General features: G+C 34.6%; 1 protein-coding gene and 1 pseudogene across 1 annotated transcript; one reads left to right on the top strand and one right to left on the bottom strand.

The window, feature by feature from the left end:
• Positions 1 to 1,933: 1,933 nt before the first annotated feature.
• On the top strand, positions 1,934 to 6,446 carry LOC113079357 (psychosine receptor-like). The gene is made up of 2 exons (XM_026251607.1): positions 1,934 to 2,055; positions 4,244 to 6,446. Exon 2 carries the CDS (start codon positions 4,328 to 4,330, stop codon positions 5,288 to 5,290), a length of 963 nt encoding a protein of 320 aa, XP_026107392.1. The 5' UTR covers positions 1,934 to 2,055; positions 4,244 to 4,327; the 3' UTR covers positions 5,291 to 6,446.
• Positions 6,447 to 16,179: 9,733 nt separating this feature from the next.
• On the bottom strand, positions 16,180 to 22,255 carry LOC113079358 (potassium channel subfamily K member 10-like; annotated as a pseudogene).
• Between the last annotated feature and the right edge of the window lie 534 nt (positions 22,256 to 22,789).

Here is a 22,789-nt window from a genome sequence, read left to right as displayed (position 1 = left end):
CAAACCTCTTATCGAAGCATCGTCTGTGGTTTCTGAGAGATGTTTGACATCACGTGTTCCTCTGGCAGAAATGCAAAACACTTATAAGAAACTAAAGGAACGAGTCACCTAAAAGGAAGCCTCTGTGGTTATTTACTTATTCACTCACGTTGCTTAAACCTGCATGAAATTCTTTATTTCTACTAAAACAAAGAACACAAGCAATGTGTAATGACATTGCAACCCAAATCATCACAGACTGTGAAAACTTAACACTGGACTTCAAGCAGCTTGGGGCTATGAGCTTCTCCACCATTCCTCCAGACTCTAGGAACCTTGGTTTCCAAATGAAATACAAAAACTTGCTCTCATCTGAAAATAGGACTTTGGACCACTGGGTCCAAAACAGTCCAGTCCAGTCCAGTTCTTCTTCTCCTTAGCCCAAATTAGACGCCTCTGATTTTTTTCTGTGGTTCAGGAATGGCTTTAACATGAGGAATACGTCAACTGTAGCCAAATTCCTTGACAAGTCTGTTGTGATGCCTTGACCCCAGCCTCAGTCCATTCCTTGTCAAGTTCACTCAAATTCTTGAATCAATTTTGCTTGACAATCCTCATAAGGCTTGTGGTTCTTTCGGTTGGCTTCCACACTTTTTCCGTCCAATCAAACTTTCTGTTAAAATGCTTGGATACAGCACTCTGTGAACAGCCAGCTTCTTTGGCAATGAATGTTTGTGTATTTTAATTGCATGTGCATTTTATTTTATTCAAACCTCCATTGAGTTTAAAATTAATCCATAATCTAGATTTAAATCTGAGTTTTAAATTATAATTGCAACAGGATTAAAGTTAATCTTAAATATAGGCCCAGGATCAAATGATGGGTTCAATGTAAACCTGATTATTTTTAATGGTTTAATGTTTGGTGCAAAATAATTATTAGATAAACCTTGAATTAATCTAGATTTTAAATGAATCATTGCAAAGCATTTAGCTTAAAGAAGAAAAATGCACATTAGGCCTAGTGTCTGAAGTGGGCAAGCGGCAATAGGCCTAATGATCATTTAAAACATAATTTGAAGAACTGTTTCTTTCACGAAATGAGTATTGAATATATAACTATAAATTACAGGCTAGCCAATTTTGCTCACTCTTCACCAGGCACTCATGTCACTTCCATTTATTTCAGGATAAATTAATTAATTCATGTGTTGTTAATAAGTTTGAAGGGCCTAGTGCAAATAGCCCCTAAAATTAGCAATCAACTAAGCATTTATAAACTTAACATTTAAACTTTTTTTTCTACTAAATGATTCTGTCTTTGTTACTCTTTTTTTTTTTTTTAAATGGTAGCACAGCTTTTTTGAATGACTGTCCTCATGAGTTTGTCTGCATCCATATTGCATGTTTCCTCTCACTTGTAAAGTACGTTTGCATTTACTTCTTCAAGTTCTTTTAAAGCAGTTCTTTCTGTGTTTTCCTGTCGCTCACATGTTTTTAAATCTGGTTCATTGAGGTTTCAAATAATGGAAGCATATATTTGTATGCACACGTGCAAAGTATGTTGCAGCTGTTATTTCTACGAAATTATTTTCTCTTTGCTATTCTGTTACTAATAAAATAAGTTTGTTTATTTATTAATTTTTTTCACTGCCTTTCCTAATTGAACTTGAGTAGTTTTACTAAGGGCACCGATCTTACATCAAACTGTACTATGTCTATGTACTTTGTTTTTAACCCAGTGTTTCTTAGAGTGTGAAGTCCAAAATGTTTACTTCCTTTAAGGAAACAAGCCCATATGTACAAAACAAAAAGTGGTAAGCAGACGAAAAAATAACAAAACATTTGCGCAATCATATTTCGAGAACGCTGACAACACTGTCAATGTAACGTCCACTTCTTGAGTATTTGGTGGTTTCTGCACACTGTGGTTAAACAAGGAAGTGATGTTTTTTCGTATTTCCTCCCATGTGGACAAGATCGTTGAAATGTGCAGTTCTTTGTAAACCTTAACATATATATATATATTTTTTTTTTTTTGTCCAAAAACCAGGTTCCTGAAATGCTGCTGTAATGGTGAGTTCAGAATTTGATCCTCTTCTGGTAAAATTCACCACATGTTTGGTTGGTTGATTTATTTCAACATTCTAGTGAAGCTACAATGTCATTCTAGTAATATTACGGTTGTTTTGTGATAGATATTGTGGGCCAGTAAATAAATCCACTTAAAGGGAAACTTCACTCATTCTGTAATTATTTACTCGCCCTCATGACTTTATTTCTTTTGTAGAAGCACTTCTTAGGCAGTTATGTTGACTCCGCTCTTCTGTACAGCAAAAGCAACCAGTGACTGTTGAGCTTAAGCTTTGTAAAAAAAACGTCCATGTGTTACAGTCTTACAAGTTTGTGTTGCAAGGAGGGTACATTACAAGTTTTCCAAACCAATATGAGTTTTTGTGTGAGGAAGAGATGAAAAATATAGCTCTCAAATGGCTTAAAAAATGTAATGTGATACTTTGCATTACAGAAATGAATTAAGTTTTATAGAAGAGACTGACAATAAAGGTTTTAAGTAAAAAAGGCTGATATCAATATATATATATATATATATTATATATATATATATATATATATATATATATATATAATGATAATAATACATTTATTTTTATGAAGCGCCTTTAAAAGTAAATTCTCAAAGTGCAGATGATATTCATTATGCGTATATTATAGTACATTACCAGTGAAAATGTTCCCATTCTTGTGTCCAAACTTTTGACTGGTATTATATGTAGAATACAGAATATATATAAAGACTTTTGTTTTGTTTTTTTGTGTTTTTTTGCAAAGCCATCATTTAAATGTGGTGGTCACAGGATATTTGACAATTTAACAATAAACAATTATCATCCAAATTTAGTCTGACGTGAGTACACTGAACAGTAAAGTTGAAGTATATTAAACTGTATTTCAATTGAATTCCGTTAAATTTAGGTAAATTTCAGTTCAGATTTGCACTACACCACTGTCTACACACACAGACAAAACTTACTAGAGAAGTGTAACATAATTTACCTCCTAAATACTATTTATATTAATGTCTTGTGCACTTTTAAGTCTTTGAATGGAATATGTATGGTCCCTTCAAACTGGAATGATGGCAGAAAATCCTGTGAAGTCCACTTCGCAGAGCACTTATGATTGAATAGCACAAACCTATGAAGTGATAAAAGAAACATAAAAAAATGTGCAGAGCGGGCAGTTATGAGGAACAGGATTAAGAACCGCTGCTTAATAGCATTACTTCTTACCAACTTGGTGACAACGTAGCACTAAATCACCATTCAACAGACTCAGGATCAGATCAAAGCGTTTCATCCGGGTCACTAGTAGCAAACAATGGAGCACGCTCTGCTGGAAAAGCTACATAATTACACCACTTGCAAGCATTTTATTTGCATTTTATGTTCCATAAATAAATATATACTGTAATAATCATATCGGTGGCATATCTGTGACATATACATTGAAACCGATATATCTGCGACAGGCTCATATCGGCCGATTAAATCGACAGACCGATAAATTAGTCAGGCTCTATTTTATAATATGTTCGAATTACCTATTAAAGCAAAATAGCTAATTTATATTTACATTCAATCATTTAGCATGCATTCAGGCTCCTTTGTCTTTAATCACTTACCCCCAAATCGTTTCAAACCTGTAAATGCTTAGTTTAACTCCAGAACACAATTTAAGATATTTTGGATGAAACCCGGGAGGCTTGTGTCTGCCCCATAGACTGCCAAGTTAGATACACTGTCAAGGTCCAGAAAAGCATGAAAAGCATCATTGTGATTAATGACAAAACTTTAATTTCGGGGTGGAGTAACCCTTTAAGTTATTATATCAATGTAATAATATTTCATAATATTACAGTTTTTCTGTATTTTAATCAAATAACTGCAGCCTTTGTGAGCAGGGGAAGAATCTTGTTTAAAAACCTCGGCTTAAATTGGCTTTTTCTGCTTTTTCAGCCACATTCACTTATAGCAGCATTATGTATGTTTCACTTATTGCTTCAGAAGTTTGTTTCAATCGACCATAAGTGTCCAGCAAAGTGTTCATCGCAGGATAAAGAACTGCTGACTTAAAGAAAAGAGCAACATGAAAAGAGGTTTATAGAAATAGTGAATACTTTTTGCATGATTGCTATTCCACTGTACAACTATCACACAGTAAAAAAAGATTTCTTTCTAAATAGCTGCCTTGAGATGAACACAACGGGTGGATTGATGAACACCAGCCAGAACGAATCAGATGACTGTTACCCATCAAGTCAGGAGGCATGGTATTTGTAGCCCTTCATCTGGCTGTGATCGTGATCGGCACCCCATCCAACATCTTCTTCCTGTTTGTGTCGTATCGGCTCATCCGTCAGAAGAACGAGCTGGGTGTCTATCTGTTTAACCTGGCTCTGTCGGACCTCTTGTTTATCATGTGCTTACCAGTGTGGGTTCAATTTAATCTTTACGATGTGTGGCCTCTCAGCAAGACGATGTGTGTCATTTGTGTTTTCGTGCTCTGGACAAGCTTCTACACCAGTGCTATGCTTCTGAGCTGCATTGCTGTGGATCGCTACTTAGCCATCGTTTACCCGCTCAGATTTGCCTCTTTTAGAAAACGCAAAACTGCGGTCAGCATGAGCATTGCTGCTTGGATCTTTACTGTCATATTCAACGCAATCATTGTGAATCCGAAAAGTATCTATAATGAGGTGGACTCAATCTGCTTGGATATATATCCTTTGCCCCTAGAGCAAAGATTGGTCAACATCGCTCGTTTTTTAGTAGGCTTCCTCATTCCCGCATTGGTGGTGGGTTTCTGTTATTGGCGGATATGTTCAGCCGTGAGGAGAAACCAAAAACTTGGGTCAATGGAGCGCCGGCACGTCTTCAGGCTTCTTGGATGCATTTTGTTGACCCTTTATTTGTGTTTCGGACCTGTGCACATCATTATGGTTTTGAGGATTTTTCTGGAACACTGTCCGTATCCCAACTGGCTCTTTATCGCATATAAAGTTAGCGTCTTCCTAGAGACGCTTAACTGCCTGGCCGATCCACTTCTCTACTGCTTCATGAGCAGAACGGGTCAAGCCAGTGCTTCAAATGTGTTACTCATCCTCAGGAGACCGTGGAAGAAAGAGTGTCAAAAAGAGATGGTACAACAAAACAACCAATTTCTTGGAACTGGTTCTGTTCCAATCACAAAAGCATCTTTTAGGACTGAATTTAACACTGACTGCTTGTGATTAGATCACGTCATTGTATGTTGGACTGAAGGAGTGGAAGCTTTAAAATTTTACAAGCCATACTTTCAAACACAAACTGTCTGCATAAGCTCATCTGTCTAAAACATCCAGGTCCTACAGTGTTCAAACAAACTCCTCATTTATTAAAAATCCCTGGAGTAAACTATATGTAAAAGTTTAAAGGGAAAAGTTGACAGTTAAACACAAAGACTGTTCCATGAACAGTTTACACTTATACATCTCACTTATATATTGCTTTCTTGAGAAATGAGATCAGCGTTTCAACAGCATTTCCTGTTATATAGTCGAGAATAGGCATCATATCAGCTTCATTTTCACACCATCTTCCATAATGTTTTCCACAAAATCTGAAATGTAATGGTAAATATATATTGAGTGTGATATATTATACAATGCTGGGTCCAACTATATAAAAGTGAACGACTGTTCAGTTGGGGGTCAGAAATATTATTCGATTTTTTACTTTTTTTTTTTTTTTTTTTGCAAAAATACTGTAACATTTTTTATTTTATTACAATTAAAATGACCTTTTCTATTTTAATATAATTCAAACTCAATTTGTGATGCAAGCTGTACATATATGTATCTTATAAGCAATTTAGTGCTAAACATTACCCCTTACTGACCCTAAACTTGTGAACAGGAAGTGTGTGTGTGTGTGTGTGTCATTATATCTCATGAATATTTTCTGCAAAGATATATTTAACATGCCATTTGTTTCTCCTTTACACCTTGTCGACCACTTCATGTGTGTTGCACACGGAATATAACTTTTTAACCAGATGGTCAATAAAGAGAATGCTACTTGAATCATGTTGAAGTTACGTTTTTAATTTGAATATGTAAAAAAAAATCTGATTTAAATTCAGTTTGCCATACAGTATATAATAATAATCAATCCTAATTATTATTATATATTTATTTTCTCGTAAAATGCACCTTTTTTTTCCGCTGTGTACAAAGTGATATTATCAAAAAAAAGCAATGTTTTCCAACCCAAGTATCTCAGACGCAAATAGCACAGACAACCACAAACCAACCCACTGATGAAAACTGTACACAAGCACTATCAGATACACACATCCGTATTTTTCTGATAGTAAAAGCATAGTGAAACAAAAGTCAGACACTCTGAATAAGCTTTTATACAAATATAAATATAAAGTATGATATAAATATAATCTGACTGGTCAGCTTTTAATGCATTAAATGTTTAAACTTTCAGTTTCAGTTTTGTTTTTTGTTTTGTGGTTCTTATTGAGCTGAAGTGCAGCTTGTCGTTGTTTGGTTGGGTTTGGCCACATTACGGTTTACTGTTTTGACTCTTTGACCAATGACTGAGCTTAAGGCCTTTATCACAAACCAAATTTATTTGTTGTATTATTTTGTTTACTCTTGCATTATATTTATTGTGATTAACCTCCCTTTTTTGTATACAGTATAATGCTGTTCAGTCATTGCAATCTATATCACGCAGGATATGACTTGGTTAAGATGATCAATCTTATTTTTAATGTCTATGTGCTGGAAATATTGTATTTTTATTTTAACTATTTTAATTTGATGTAATTATTGAGGATTTAATTATAAAGTAAGTGCATGAAAAATGTGACCCTGCAGCACAAAACCAGCCTTAAGTCTCGGGGTTATATTTGTAGTAATAGCCAACAATACATTGCATGGGTCAAATTCATGATTTTTCTTTTATGCCAAAAATCATTAGGATATTAAGTAAAGATCATGTTTCATGAAGACATTTTTTACATATCCTACCATAAATATATAAAAACTTTATTATTATGTAATATGCATTGCTAAGAACTTAATTTGGACAATTTTGAAATGCTCTTTAATGTGATATGATGTTCGTATTGTTTTACAAATACAGTGTGGTTTTCATGTTCCCCTTTAAGTCGTGAAATATTCCTTGGTTTCACAATTCTCAATTAATGAATGTATACTGAGTTTTGTGTGTTTATGAGAGGTGTCTGTGGCTGAATTTTATCCCATCATAAATAGATACAGCCTGCAGCGGAAGTTTTTTTTTTTTATGCTATTTGAAACTTCTGCTTTTTAAATGTGGAAGTGTGATAACGCCTTAAACTGAAACTAAAATTAAAACCATAAAAAATAGTTTCTTAAAATAATAGTATATATATGTTTCATTCCTTATTATCATTCATTACTTTTTTATTTATTTTTGCTAATTTTGTTAAGCCAAAAGAGTGCATTTAACACTGAACATCTGAATGAACATGAATTGGTCAAATGACATGTTACCTAACTTCCCCTTTTTATTAAATAATTCCCTGCTTAATATAAAATAGCCTGCATGAAGCGGTCTTCCTGTCATGACAGATGTGCATTTACTGAACTTTCTTAGTTACTCAGAAGTTAAAACTTATTTACATTCATTGTCTGACAACAAAATAATATTACATTGTTTCCTTTTTTTATTATTATTTAATTAAACTTTTTTAAAATGTAATTTTGTTTTTAAAGTTTAAAGGGTCATATAATTATGTTAAAAAGAACATTATTTTGTGTATTTGGTGTAAATCTGTTTATGTGGTTAAAAAAACACATTATTTTCCACATAATGTACATTTTTGTTTCTCCTCTATGACCCGCCTTCTGAAATGCATATATTTTTACAAAACTCATCGTTCTGAAAAGTGAGGTGTGCTGTGATTGGCCAGCTATCCAGGGCATTGTGATTGGCCGAATGTTTCTAGCATCTGATAGAAATGTTACGCCCCTCAACATATACTGGCCATAATGGTGTGTCTCATTCAGAACACCAGCATGACAGGACAAAAACAATAAAACCCATTACAAACAAGGCAGTTGTTCCATCCAGTGGGAACATGATTACTGATTATATTGACTTATACTGCTTTTTTACACGTTGCGTTGCATATCGCGTAAACATAAAACCATATCTGCATTTGTGATCAAAGAAATGACAAACAACAAGCCCTACTCAACATTGCTCAAAACTTGCGTTTGAATCATCAGTTGCAAGTCCTTTAGATATGTAAACCTACTTACATACCGTGATTCAGAAGCACTTTAGTCTTTGCAACTTTGCAGATCTTCTTTATGCACCAAGAGCTTGTAACTCTCCAAAGAGAAAGGAAAAAATTAAATCTCATCATATGACCCCTTTAAGTCATTTTGTTGTTTGCTTTTGTCATTTTATTAGCTATTGTTTGCATTTTTTAAATCCTTTATTTAAACATTAGTTTATTTTATTTTATTTTATTATTATTTTTTTTTGTCTCTTAGTTCTTTAGTCTCATAATCAAGGTGAAAACTTTATTGAAAGAGTCATAAATATTCTGCACCAGAGGTAGTTTGGTCCTAGAGAGCCGCTGTCCTCCTGCAAAATGTCTGTATAAATGCATAGCCTAAGAAAATGTACAAAACTATGATGCAAAAATGAAAGTGAGGAGAATGAACTAGATATTCCAGGTTTGGCTGTTTTGCAGGTGTGGTGGTGTTACTCCTATTCATCAGATGGGGAAATTATGACATGAGAAAAAGCTTAAGAAAATTTTGGTGGAATATGCAAATTGTTTGGCTAATTTAACTAGCCAGACACACGGTCACACACTGAATGCATTCAAACTTGATATCAACATCCATTTAGGCAACTTTGTATTTTCCGTCTACCATAATAGGAAGAAAAACAGTGGTCTACTACTAATTCATACACAGGGCCAAACGCAACTTGTGAAGTCATACAACACTGTGATTGTCAACTTTTAATTTCAACTTTTGATTCCTTATATAACCACTTGTGCTTATCATTTGATGTTTTGTATAAAAGTGAAAGAAAAACATGATATGTTTGAGTTATTTAACAATAAACACATTTATGGGCTAGGCTAGTTGAACAACTGAACATTATATTTCATATTGATCATGTTCTAATATATAACTAGTGTTTCCCTGCTAAAAAAAAAAAAACTTGTCCTTTTTTGCTGGTTTATGCTGGTCCTTTGCCAGCTCATGAGTCATGACCAGCATAAACCATCAAAGGACCAGCATTAACCAGCAAATGACCAGCATAAACCAGCAAAGGACCAGCATAAACCAGCAAAGGACCAGCATAAATCAGCAAAGGACCAGCATAAATCACTAAAACAAACAGCATAAACCAGCAAAAGCACCACCATAAACCAGCAAAGGACCAGCATAAACCAGCAAAGGACCAGCATAAATCACTAAAACAAACAGCATAAACCAGCAAAAAAAACAAAAACTGCACAATAACCACAATAAACCAGCAAATGGACCAACATAAACCAGCAAAACATTCAGCATAAACCAGCAAAAGGACCACCATAAACCAGCAAAGGACCAGCATTAACCAGCAAAAGGACCACCATAAACCAGCAAAAGGACCAGCATAAACCAGCAAAAGACCAGCATAAACCAGCAAAGGACCAGCATAAATCAACAAAGGACCACCATAAACCAGCAAAATGATCACCATAAACCAGCAAAAGGACCAGCATAAACCAGCAAAATGACCACCATAAACCAGCAAAAGGACCACCATAAACCAGCAAAAGGACCAGCATAAACCAGCAAAGGACCAGCATAAATCAGCAAAGGACCACCATAAACCAGCAAAAGGACCACCATAAACCAGCAAAATGATCACCATAAACCAGCAAAAGGACCACCATAAACCACCAAAAGGACCAGCATAAACCAGCAAACGACCACCATAAGCCAGCCAAACAAACAGCACAAACCAGCAAAGGACCAGCACAAACCATTAAAGGACCACTATAAACCAGCAAAAGGACCAGCATAAACCAGCATCCCACTGTCAAAAACGTACCTAACCAGCATGTGCTGGTGTTTTTAACAGGGTTATTATTATTTATACACTGTCAGAATAAAATAATTGGACTGTATGGTTGCAACCGGCAGTCTTTTATGAAAATTAACCATTGTCTTACTATACAGTGACAATCGTTTTTGTAGATTTCCATGGTTACCATTACAGTAAATATATTTTAAACATGTACACTAACATATAATCTGAATTTGAAATGCCTTTCAAATATAATGTTAATTGGGTATCATTACCTGTTTTACTCTTAATAATTTAATAAATGTAATAATTTAAAAGTTAATATTAGGGGTATTAGTATACTGGCCTTTGAAATTATCGGTATCTATCGGAAACAAAGTAAAATAATTTCCATAAAAAACTGCTCTACACAAATACTACGTCTTTTTTATGTTAACACAAGCTTAACAGTAATCTTCCAAACAACACTCACCCGTAGTCAAATTTTGAATAAATATTGTTATATCAACAGCCAGGACACAACCAATCGCTCTCCAGCAAAATCAGTGTGTTTGCGTAAGTGCACAAACACAAACGTTTGCGCTGAGAAAAGTACCCTAAACTAACTATTACTTAAATTACACTTTCAGTTTTGATCGTACAGATAAGAGCAGTACATCAATCGAATCTATAAAGGGTCTACTTTTTTGTATACAGACATACAGTAATAACAACAAAACTTTGTGCATTTATAAAATAAAGATAACAACAAGGTTTGCTGTCTGCAGCCTTGGTCTGCACTTATCTTCATTTACAAATGCGTCATTAAAATGAACTTTAACTCCGTGAATACTCAACACGGAGACATGAGAGAGATACAGTATCTATCTATAGATATATCGGTAGCACTTTATTTTACAGACCTGTTCCTCATGTACATACTATGTACTTATTATAGTAATTACAATAACTATGTAATAACTAGGTACTAACCCTGAACCTAACCCTACCCCATGTAGTTACCTTGTATTACCAGAACTTTCTTAAATAAATACACTGTAAGTACACTATAAGTACATGTAAGTACACGTACTGTAAAATAAAGTGCAACCGATATATCTATAGATATATATTTTATTTTTTCACCAACCAGGCATAATTTTTTTTTTTCTCAAAAACACAATCATGTACATACATGCTGCTCACATATTATTATTATAGCCCATATTATTTGTGCTTATTACAGTGAGATTAGACTTTAGCCATTTAGAAATTTATAAGAAACTGAAAAAAGCACTAATGTCAGGGCATGACAAGACTTCTCCTGGCCCCAAAAATACCCTTAGACCTCAGAGGGTTAAAACAGCAACAGGTATCTGAGACACATTTATATGTTATAGCCTAAACCATATATCAATCCAATAGTTTGCCAATAACCAAGCATACATAAGGTAAATAAATCCTCATCATCCACATCAGTACAAAACCTAAAACATTACAAATAGTAAATATTTGAGTTGTCCTGTCTAAGCTACAAAATAATCCGTCTTTGTCAGAAGACCTCATCCCATGTACTTTCCCTTTACATTTGTACAAGAGAATTAAAACTCCAGCAGAGGGGCTAGAGCCATTGCTACAATATTTACCCATTGATTTTTTTCCAAAACTTTTACATACATTTCACATCAGAGTGTTTCCTAAAGATGGATTATCAGACTCTCTGCTCTTACGAAATTATATGTATACCCAACAAACGAAGAGGATAAAGAGAGTTGTATGGTCCTGCCCAGCCTAAAGCCTTCTTTATATAGAAACTGACTTCTCAATGCCATAAATACTCAAATGCTCAGCTGCGATGTTCAAACATGAGCAGTGCAACAGATTCCCACGATAAGATACCATATTTACCATCTTGACCACCCGAGCACATAAATGATTGAATGAAAAGTCAACCGTGACGTGATTAAAGGTGAAGCCATGACAGAGAGCCGCATGTGAACCATCCATCACTATTAAAGCTGCAGTAGGTAACTTTGGTAAAAATATATTTTTTACATATTAGTTAAACCTGTCATTATGTCCTGACAGTAGAATATGAGACAGATAATCTGTGAAAAAATCAAGCTCCTCTGGCTCCTCCCAGTGTCCTATTGCCATTTGCAGAAACTCCATTGCTCCGTTAAGAAACAACCAATCAGAGCTGCGGTCCGTAACTTTGTTTGTGTTCAAAATGTAGAAAATTTTTTATAATAAGCGAGTACACCATGAATCCATTTTCCAAACCGTGTTTTTAGCTTGTCCTGAATCACTAGGGTGCATCTATAATAAGTGTTTATATTCGGACTATTTTAGATTGCTTCGGGGGTACCGCGGCGGAGTAACCCAGTACCTTTGTGATTCTTCATAGACATAAACAGAGAGAAGTAGTTCTGGCTACGATGTTCTTCCGCAAGACGCAAGCAGTTCTGTTTATTAACCGCTAGAGCGTCATAAGTTACAGACTGCAGCTTTAATCAGTTCCAGACAGAGATAAGTGGAGGTTACCTCAACCTTGGACACATTTACCGTCTGCTTTCATTTTACAGTTGATGGCTGCTCCCTGATACTGCTGACCCAAATCATTTTCCAATAAAGCATGAGAAAATCTCACATGCATGTCCTCCAGTAAGTAATATCGAATCTACTGAAATGCAGAGATGCAAACATTATATATCATGAAATCCATCTTTCTTTGCTGGTGCAGAAAGGCTTGGCAACTGATGATCACAGATGATGATAAATTTTCTCTTTAAAAAACTAATTTCTTTGCACTTGAGGTTGCGCATTCACAGGTTTGATTGCATCTTGTTTCCCACGCTGCATTGATTTGATCAGTAAATGCTGTGAAAATTTTCCAGCAGTGAAGGTTGAACTAGTGAAACAAACTCAATGTTTTGTGTACATTTTTATTTGTCATTTCCAACCTTAAATGATTTATTTGAAAGTGCCTCCAAACTGTTAAAATAGTACAATAAATATAAATTTTTACTTTCATTTTCAATGATTTTAACCTCATTTTTTGAATATTTTTTTATCTATCTGTCCTAACAACATGCTAATCATGCTAAAATCATGATAGCAACATGCTAGTCGCATGCTAATGATGGTAGAAACATGGTAGCAACATGTTAATCATACTAAAATCATGCTAGCAACATGCTAATCACATGCTAGGCATGCTAGAAACATGCTAGCAACATGCTAATCATGCTAAAATAATGCTAGCAACATGCTAGTCACATGCTAATCATGCTAGAAATATGATAACAACATGCTAATCATGCTAAAATCATGCTAATAATGCTAGCAACATGTTTGTCGCATGCTAGTCATGTTAGCAACATGCTAGCAATACGCTAGCAAAATGTAATCATGCTATAAAATGCTAGCGACATGCTAATCATGCTAGAGACATGCTAGCAACATGTTAATCATGCTAAAATAATGCTAGCAACATGCTAGTCACATGCTAATCATGCTAGAAATATGATAACAACATGCTAATCATGCTAAAATCATGTTAATAATGCTAGCAACATGCTTGTCGCATGCTAGTCATGTTAGCAACATACTAGCAATATGCTACCAACATGCTAATCATGCTAAAATGCTAGCGACATGCTAGCAATCATGCTAATCATGCTAGAAACATGCTAACAACATGCTAATCATGGTAAAATCATGCTAGAAACATTCTAGCAACATGCTAATCATGCTAGAAACATTATAGAAAAATGCTAATCATACTAGAAACATGCTAGTCACATGCTAATCATGCTAGAAACATGCTAACAACATGCTAGTAATGCTAGAAACATTCTAGCAACATGCTAATCATGCTAGAAACATTATAGCAACATGCTAATCATACTAGAAACATGCTAGCAACATGTTAATCATGCTAGAAACATGATAGCAAACGTGCTAGTTGCATGCTAATCATGCTAGAAACATGCTAGCAACATGCTAATCATGCTAAAATCATGTTAGCAAACATGCTAGCCGCATGCTAGTAATGCTAGTAACTTGGTAATCATGCTAGCGTCATATCTAGTCACTTGCTAATTATGCTAGCGACATGTTAACAACATGCTAATCATGCTAGAAACATGCTAGTCACATGCTAATCATGCTAGCAACATGTTAGTCGCATGCTAATCATGCTAGATACATGCTAGTAACTTGCTAATCATGCTAGCAACATGGCTACTTGGTAATTATGCTTGTGACATGCTAGATACCTTGTTAATCATGCTAAGTACATGCTAGTCACTTGCTAATCATGCTAGCAACATGCTAGCAACTTTGCTAATCATGCTAATGACATGGTAGTCACTTGCTTGTAATGCTAGCAATATGTTAATCACTGTCTTTTTTAAACTTCTTAAACTTAAATCTTTTTAAACTTTTTAAACTTTTCACATTTTCAAACTTTTCAAACTTTCTAAACTTTCTAAACTTTTCAAACTTTCTGGTCAGGCTTTCTCAAGCCAATTTTTCTCAAGACAAACTTTTTTATCTAGTTCATATTTGCAGCACAAATTAAGACATTGACATTATTTGGTCTTATACAAAAATAAGTCAGTAATGTTTAGATCTAAATTTAAGATTAATGAATTTAAATTGCATTGCAATGATTTATACTTTTAATTTTCTTCAGTGGGCAAACAATACATTTGATTTACAGATAATTAAATTATGCATGCTGATTCTAAACAATTTGAATGAATGCATTTTGAAAACAGAATTATTTAAATTACATCAAATGCAAGTCAGATGCAAATAGTTAATAAACTTTGGCATTAACTTTTATAAGTGTAGCGAATATGAAAACAAAAAAATATATGTATATATATATATATATATATATATATATATATATATATATATATATATATATATATATTATGCATTTTATGTAAATGAACCTGACTTCAGTTCTCTCACAGTTGCATGAAGCCCATGCAGTTTCACTGTAAACCCCTTGTTGGGAAACTCTGCAGTGTAAAAACACTCTCAAAATAATGAAACACTAATGTGGCAATCTGAACACATCCGACCACTAATGAGAAGTTAAGGCTTGAAACAAACTCTACTCAACCCTTGTGCATCAATTTAAAAAAGTTACACATAGGTCCATAGTGGACAGAAATATCCATGTCAAAAAGTTGTCAGCACAGAGTTAATTTGGTCTCATTTTAAAGAAAACCCATGGCAAATTATTGTTGAAGTAAAAAACAAAAAAGATATAGAGGTCTAAATTTATGAAAATGGTTTATGAACAATATTTTATATAAAAAATATATTTTATGAAACATGTCAAACTTTATAACTGCTAGAAAATCAAATCCATTAATCTAAACAAGTTCAATTCCAAATTTGAAGTTGATATCTTAAAAAAATAGCTTTCAGTAAGATTTTGTTTGGGCGCAGTGCCTAATTTTCCTCATTAGATGCCAGCAAAACTCTGCTGATGCACACAGTAGTTTGATTTGTGATTTGCAATAGAGTTTTTCATACACACGCACACACTTTTTTAAATATAATATAACACATACAAACCAACACACCCACACAATTGTAGCTGCATTATTTTTCCAATTGGCTCTATAATATGCAGAAAACAGGAACCAAGCAAGTATTTGCTTTATAGGCCAAACCTGAAAAAAATGAAACCATCTGGTAAAAAAGGTCCTGACAGGAACAATTTTGTGTACCAAGTGCAAAATAGATTTATTAAAGGAAATGGAACTAAAATAGTAAAATTCCCATAAAATACGCAACTGTGCCAAAATGTACGCAGTTGGCAAAAACACATGCAAAATGTTCCAAAAAAAAAAAAAAACCACCTGAAAAGCACAAAACTGGACAAAAGGTTGCACAAGTGTTAAGCACATAAAAGCAATGCATGTTATGTAATAGGAACTTTGATTCACTGATGTGTTTTAATTGGCATTTTTGTATACCTTTCTGTCTGACTTTCTAATTGGTTCACCAGTAAATGCTACAAAGCAAAAGCCACATTTCATGATTTATTTTCCCAAAGGCACTCATTAGTACATTTGATGTCATGTTTTGCACAAGTATTGATGTGATCACCATGACAACACAGAGCATGAGTACGATTACCGTAATATCTTGGGATGTAATGTGTGTGTTTGTTTTTGTGACATATCAGGACACAACTCTGTATAATGACATGTTCATCATATTTTCAACACTAGATCAATCGTATAACCATTTATAATGGTACAAAGTTTTTGTGTGATGTTTTGTAAAGATTGCATCTTTCTTTACAATAAAAGACTTTTATTGTGATATTTTATTTTTTATAATGCATTAAATGCAATGATATTCACAAAGTTTTATGTGTGACTGAAGTGTGTCTAGATATTTTTGGGGGTCACTGTATGTCTTATAAAGATGCCATTTGTTCATCTTGTTCTAATACTTTGAGTAAATTGGGTTTCATTTTCATTTAATATCATCAGTATGGCTTTGATTCCAGTCATTTTGAGGGGGTTTGATATGTTGATAGAGTTCTGTGTGAAAGCAGTATTTTACGATCAGATAAATCGTTGTTGTTTAATCTCTGGCATCACAATCAATTTCACATCTCACATCTCAATTTTCAACCAAATTCAATAAATTAGTGTTTCATAGAAGTTCATGATTTGCCATTGTAGATGACAGATTCATCTGAGCAGCAGTAGATATCCATGCAGGTTTTTCTTTCCTAAGACATCGTGATTTACAGTTTTCACACCTTCGAAAAGAGCAAAAGCCTTTGTTGACTGTCCTGTGATGAGTAATCAATCCTAATTAAACCCATTTGAGTTTCTTTTTCTGCAGAGCAAAAAAGGACAATATGATTTCTGACTAAAGCAGATGTATTGCATTATTAATAATAATGTGAAAAAATTCATTATTCGTTATTCACTGAAATCTTACTTTCCACCACAACTGTCAATCTCATTCAAACTGAAAATGTTATATAGCACCAAATGTAACATCAGTGAAATTTTTGTTGTTGTCTTTTTTGGAGCTTTCCATTGAAGAAGGAAATTCATGCAGGTTTGGAACAACACAAGTGTGAGTAAACAATGACAGAATTTACAGTTTAAGGTGATGTCAGTCTGTATTCCTTGATCTCTCTGTGTCTTTTCATATTTTTGGCAACTTGTCATTTGTCACAGTGAAAATCAGCTCCAGTTGATCGATAACGAGTCAAACCGCAGCTTACAAAACACAAAGGCACATGTTCACCCTGTCACTGTCTGCCTACGGTTGATGCTCTTTCTGCTCCAGTCTTTTATTTCGCTCTTGTTCTTTGGCCTGAGCCGGAGCGAAACCGTTCTGCTGTTTGGGTTCCTCGGGATAGTGAGGCAGACACGTGAAGCCAGTGTTGGCCTCCATTGCTGTTTTCTCTTCCTCCATCTCCTCCTCGTCCTCTCTTCTCTCTTCTCCCAGAGTGACGTTGCTGCTGTTGCTGCTGAGGACATCGCTCAGCCTGCTGGTGTCCTCCGGGATGTTCCTGTGGAGATCTTTGCTCCTGTTGCGCTTGGCCAGTTTGGTGAGCGAACCGAAGCGGTTGAAGATGTTCTCCTCGGATGACGCCTGCTGTTCACTGTGCTCCGCCTTCAGTCGCAGGTTGTTCAGTTTAGTGTCGATGCTCTCCTGCGAGGAGGTTTGAAATCGCCTGGTGTCCAGACTAGCGAAAACGGCACGCTTTTCAGGTGACAGCATGTCTAGCGACTGCGCCCGCTGCTCCAGACCCAGACGTCTGCGCTCCATGCTGCGGATGGTGGCCGCACGCTGTAGTTTGTCGTGGATCTCGCCGCTGAGGCGTCGCCGTGTCTCGCGTAACTCTGCCCGAACATTTGCTTTCCATTCTGCCGCATGGGCCTTAAACTCTCCGACCTGCGTGAGAGTGACATTTAAAAAACTTGACCTTACATTAAAACATCATTTGCAACTAAATTGACCATTTTAAAGCTAATTTTACTACTTGAATCAAATGTAAAACATTGCTTAATATTACTAATTGTTAATTTTATCATTAAAGTCAAGGTAAAACAGCATGTGCAACTAATCTTACCATTTGATGTCAACCTAAACCATTATTTGCGACTAATTGTGTCATTTAATGCCAATGCAAAACAGCATTTGCTACAAATTTTACCATTAAAGTCAACCTATAAAATAATTTGTGCCTAATTGTATTATTTAAAGCCAATGTAAAACTGCAATTGCAACTTATTTTAACATTTAAAGTCAACATTAAAGCATTTATTAAAAAAATCTATCAATCAGATCTATCATTATTTGATATTATTGCCATGACCTTTATTGCACTAACCAGCATTAAATGAGTGCATTAATAATTATTGACTAGAAAAGTTGCATTAGCAACTGCAGCCAAATCAATGCCTTCTGGTTAGCATTAACCAATAGTTTACACACCCTAGTTATCATCAGCTGAAAAGGAAAGACCAGGATGTGTAGCACAAAGTAAATATGGCTCTGATGCTGTGAAATAATGCTGAATTGTATATTGGACATCATGTTTGACATATCATACCTCTTCTTTTGTTTTCTTGGACAGAACTCTGAGCCAGTCTCCAATCATGCTCAGGACCGCTGCGAAATACGCCAGACCCACCAAAATCCAGAACCAGACCAGAGGCTTGTACCATTTCATGTATTCTATTTTGCGATCTCCTCCTATAAAATAATGAACGTTTTAATCCCCAATTATTCCATTGGAATGGAGTGTCCAAAGCATTCTGTCCAATTCCATTCCAAAAGGTCAAAACAAGGTCTGAACAGGGACAAAAGATGCTAAATTGCCAGGAAAAGTATTTTGAGAAGCTGTCAGGTAAAAATGACATTTACATTTATTCATTTATGTTGATGCCTTTATCCAAAGCAATTTACACTGCTTTTGATATGTTCATTTGATCAAAATGTGACTTCTCTAGCATTCACACCAATGATTATGGTGCCACTAGCACAATACTCCATCAAATGGGTTATCAAAATGTAGCGACTCTTGACAAAATTATGAAAATTACCATTTAAAACTTAAGGCAGCAGTTTAAACAAATTTGAACAAAGACTACGGAAAATGGCATTTACCATTTTAAAGTCAACAAAAAACTGAATTTAAGATTTAAAGTCAAGGTAAAGCGGTATTTTCAACCAATTTTACCATTTAAATATACATAAAACAGCATTTTAAGTCAAATTCACCATTTAAAACCAATATACTGTAGAACAGCATACTACTTAAAAGTCGACTTAAAATAGTATTTGCAGCTGATTTTACAGTTTAAATTCAACTGAATTTACATTTAAAATCAACAAAGCAGCATTTGAAGCTAAATTTACCATTTAAAAACAAATAAAAACTGAATTTACCATTTAAACTCAATGTCAAGAAACAGAAGCAGCAAATAAATTCAAGATAAATCTGCATTTACTACTTAAAATTAAACTTAAAATAGCATATACCATTTAAATTCAGTGTAAAATAGCATTTAACTCTTTAAATTCAACATAGCATTTGCAGCAACTTTAACCATTTAAATTCAACATAAAACTGTGTGTACATTTAATTTCAACATAAAATAGCATTTGCCACAAATTTTACCATTTGAAGTCAATGTAAAACAGCCAGGACAACATAATATAGCATTTGCTTAAAAACTCTTGACTGTACAAAATTTACAGACAAAACTTACCATTGAAAGTCAACGTAAAACAGCATTTGCTATAAAAAATTAAGCAACTCTTGACTATACTAGGCAAAATTATGTAAAATGCCCTCATCAGTGCTCCTACCTGCTACATAATCTCCAATGCCGATGGTTGTGAGAGTAATGACAACAAAGTAAATGGATTCTAAAGTACTCCATCCCTCGATGTGTTTGAAAATCACTGCTGGGATGGTGACAAAAATGATGCAGCCAGCAATGATGAAGAGTATAGTGGAGGTGACACGGATTTTAGTCTGACTGATTTGCTTGTGTTTTTGCTATAAAGGGAGGCAGAAGAAATTTCAGGTGAACTGAAGTATTTATATAACCAGTAAATAGTTAACTATCCTATAACAAGTCGACTCACCCTGAAAACTTTCTCCACCTTCAGAATGCTCTTCATAAACATGGTCCCTAGCTGATCACCGATCCCGGCCAAGAGGAAGCCAAACAGAGGGATGCCAAATATGGCGTAAAGGATGCAGAAAATCTTGCCGCCCTCAGTACTGGGAGCGATGTTCCCATAGCCTGTAGACGTAGGCGGAAAAGACAAGAGGTTATTTAATCGTTATAAAACAAACTGCTCTAGTTGACCCCCTCTATTAAAACCACATTCATAGATCCAGAGGGAGACAATTGGTGGCTTCTACTGAGAGAGCATGGCAGTAATTATAGATTGTTGAACAAAAGGGAAGATCAGACAACGACAAACTAAACAGTTTCAGTAAGAGATGAGAACTGGGCTGAAAGTCTCATGTGTTGTGCAGTTACGCTTAGGAATGTCAGTGCAAATCTTGTTGGAAGTAAAACAATGAAAAACAAATGCATTGTTTAAAGTAAGAAACATTTTTTACCATTTAAAAAAAAATGCTGCAATTTTTACTGATAAAAGTCAACACAAAACAGGATTTAGCATTTAAAGTCAAAGTAAAACAGCATTTGTTGTAAATTTTACTGTTAAAAGTCAACACAAAATAGAATTTAGCATTTAAAGTCAAAGTAAAACAGCATTTGTTGCAAATCTTACTGTTAAAAGTCAACACAAAACAGGATTTACCATTTAATGTCAAAGTAAAACAGCATTTGTTGCAAATTTTACTGTTAAAAGTCAAATCAAAACAGAATTTACCATTTAAAGTCAAAGTAAAACAGCATTTGTTGCAAATTTTACTGTTAAAAGTCAACACAAAACAGAATTTACCATTTAAAGTCAAAGTAAAACAGCATCTGTTGCAAATTTTACTGTTAAAAGTCAACACAAAACAGAATTTACCATTTAAAGTCAAAGTAAAAACAGCATCTGTTGCAAATTTTACTGTTAAAAGTCAACACAAAACAGAATTTACCATTTAAAGTCATAAGTAAAACAGCATCTGTTGCAAATTTTACTGTTAAAAATCAACACAAAACAGAATTTACCATTTAAAGTCAAAGTAAAACAGCATTTGTTGCAATTGTACTATTAAAAGTCAACACAAAATAGCATTTACCATTTAAAGTCAACATAAAACAGCATTTTCTGCAAATTTTTAGCATGACTATGTCAACCTTGTACTTCTGCTCAATTTCAGTCCCCTTCCAATTTCAATTTCAGAGTTTTGGTATTACCAGTAAAACGGTGAAAAAACAAATGCATTGTTTTAAAAGTAAGAATTTTTTACCATTTAAATCAATTTGCTGGCAAATTTTACTATTAAAAGTCGACACAAAACAGCATTTAACCATTCAAAGTCAACATAAAACAGCATTTGCTGCAAATTTTACTAATATAAATGTAAACACAAAACAGCATTTAGCATTTAAAGTAAATTGTTTAACAGCATTGCTGCACATATTACTATTAAGAAGTCAACATAAAACAGCATTTGCTGACCATTTAAGATGTAAAAAAGTATTTGCAACTAATTTTACTATTTCTCATAATGTTCACATAAAGTAAAAGTTGAACTATTTCTCATAATGTGCAGTATTTTTAGAGGCATCGTGAGATGCATTGCTGTTCTCTTCTGAAGGTTAGTTTATTTTACCTATCGTGGTGATGACGGTTCCAGCGAAGAAAAAGCACTGCTGAGGTCCCAGTGGCTGGAATTATAGACGTGTCTCCAATGGGACTCACGCAGCGCTGACCGCATCTACTGCATGCTGGGAAAAGATGCACATACAGAAAAAGACTCAGACAGCCAGTCTGGAAATGCTTCATTGACAGTAAGTGAGCAAACAAAATTAACAAATCATTTCACAAAGCCATTTCCCCTGAGTCACCCCGCACAATGGCAGCCACTTTAAGAACATCACGTTTCTCAAAGTAATTCATTAGACTCGGATTTAATTATTAAAAGTGATGTCAATATGACGTCAAGCCACCCACTTTGTTTCATTGTCTAAAAATCCCGCACTGAAAATCAGACTGCTCAGTTAATTTGATCAGTTTGTGTGGCTCTTCTATTCTTTCTATTTAAAAGAATAAGTAGCATAAATGGATTAAGCTGAGTAAATGTAGTCAATATATCGATAAGTCCTGTCTGAGCAGACTGTGGTGATGATGTTTTTATGTTAGTCACCAATCCTGAAGTAGTACAAGATATATCTGTACCCAGAGAAAGAAGGATATATGTAACAGAAAGGTAAAGGAGTATAAGTTAACGGTGAGCAATCGATCATTATAAACTACAGCAATAAATAAGTTAGATGATATGAAAGATAGACACAATAAACAACATGCTGTCAGCATGATAGGTTTTTTTTTGAGTAATGTTTTTTCTGCTCCGATTGGATTCGACAAGCATCCTTGTGGGAAGATTTCTGAGTCATTCCTCTCCCGGCCAAGAAACAACAACACCGACAACAGCCAGCTGGTCTCGCACGACAGGA

This window comes from Carassius auratus, unplaced genomic scaffold (genome assembly GCF_003368295.1).
Source record: "Carassius auratus strain Wakin unplaced genomic scaffold, ASM336829v1 scaf_tig00027797, whole genome shotgun sequence".
NCBI lineage: Eukaryota > Metazoa > Chordata > Actinopteri > Cypriniformes > Cyprinidae > Carassius > Carassius auratus.
The sequence above is the reverse complement of the archived record's forward strand: the minus strand, read 5'-3'. Positions and strand labels throughout refer to the sequence as shown.

Coding starts and splice junctions, on each gene's coding strand:
- LOC113079357 (XM_026251607.1), top strand. CDS start 4,328: ATGGTATTTGTAGCCCTTCATCTGGCTGTGATCGTGATCGGCACCCCA.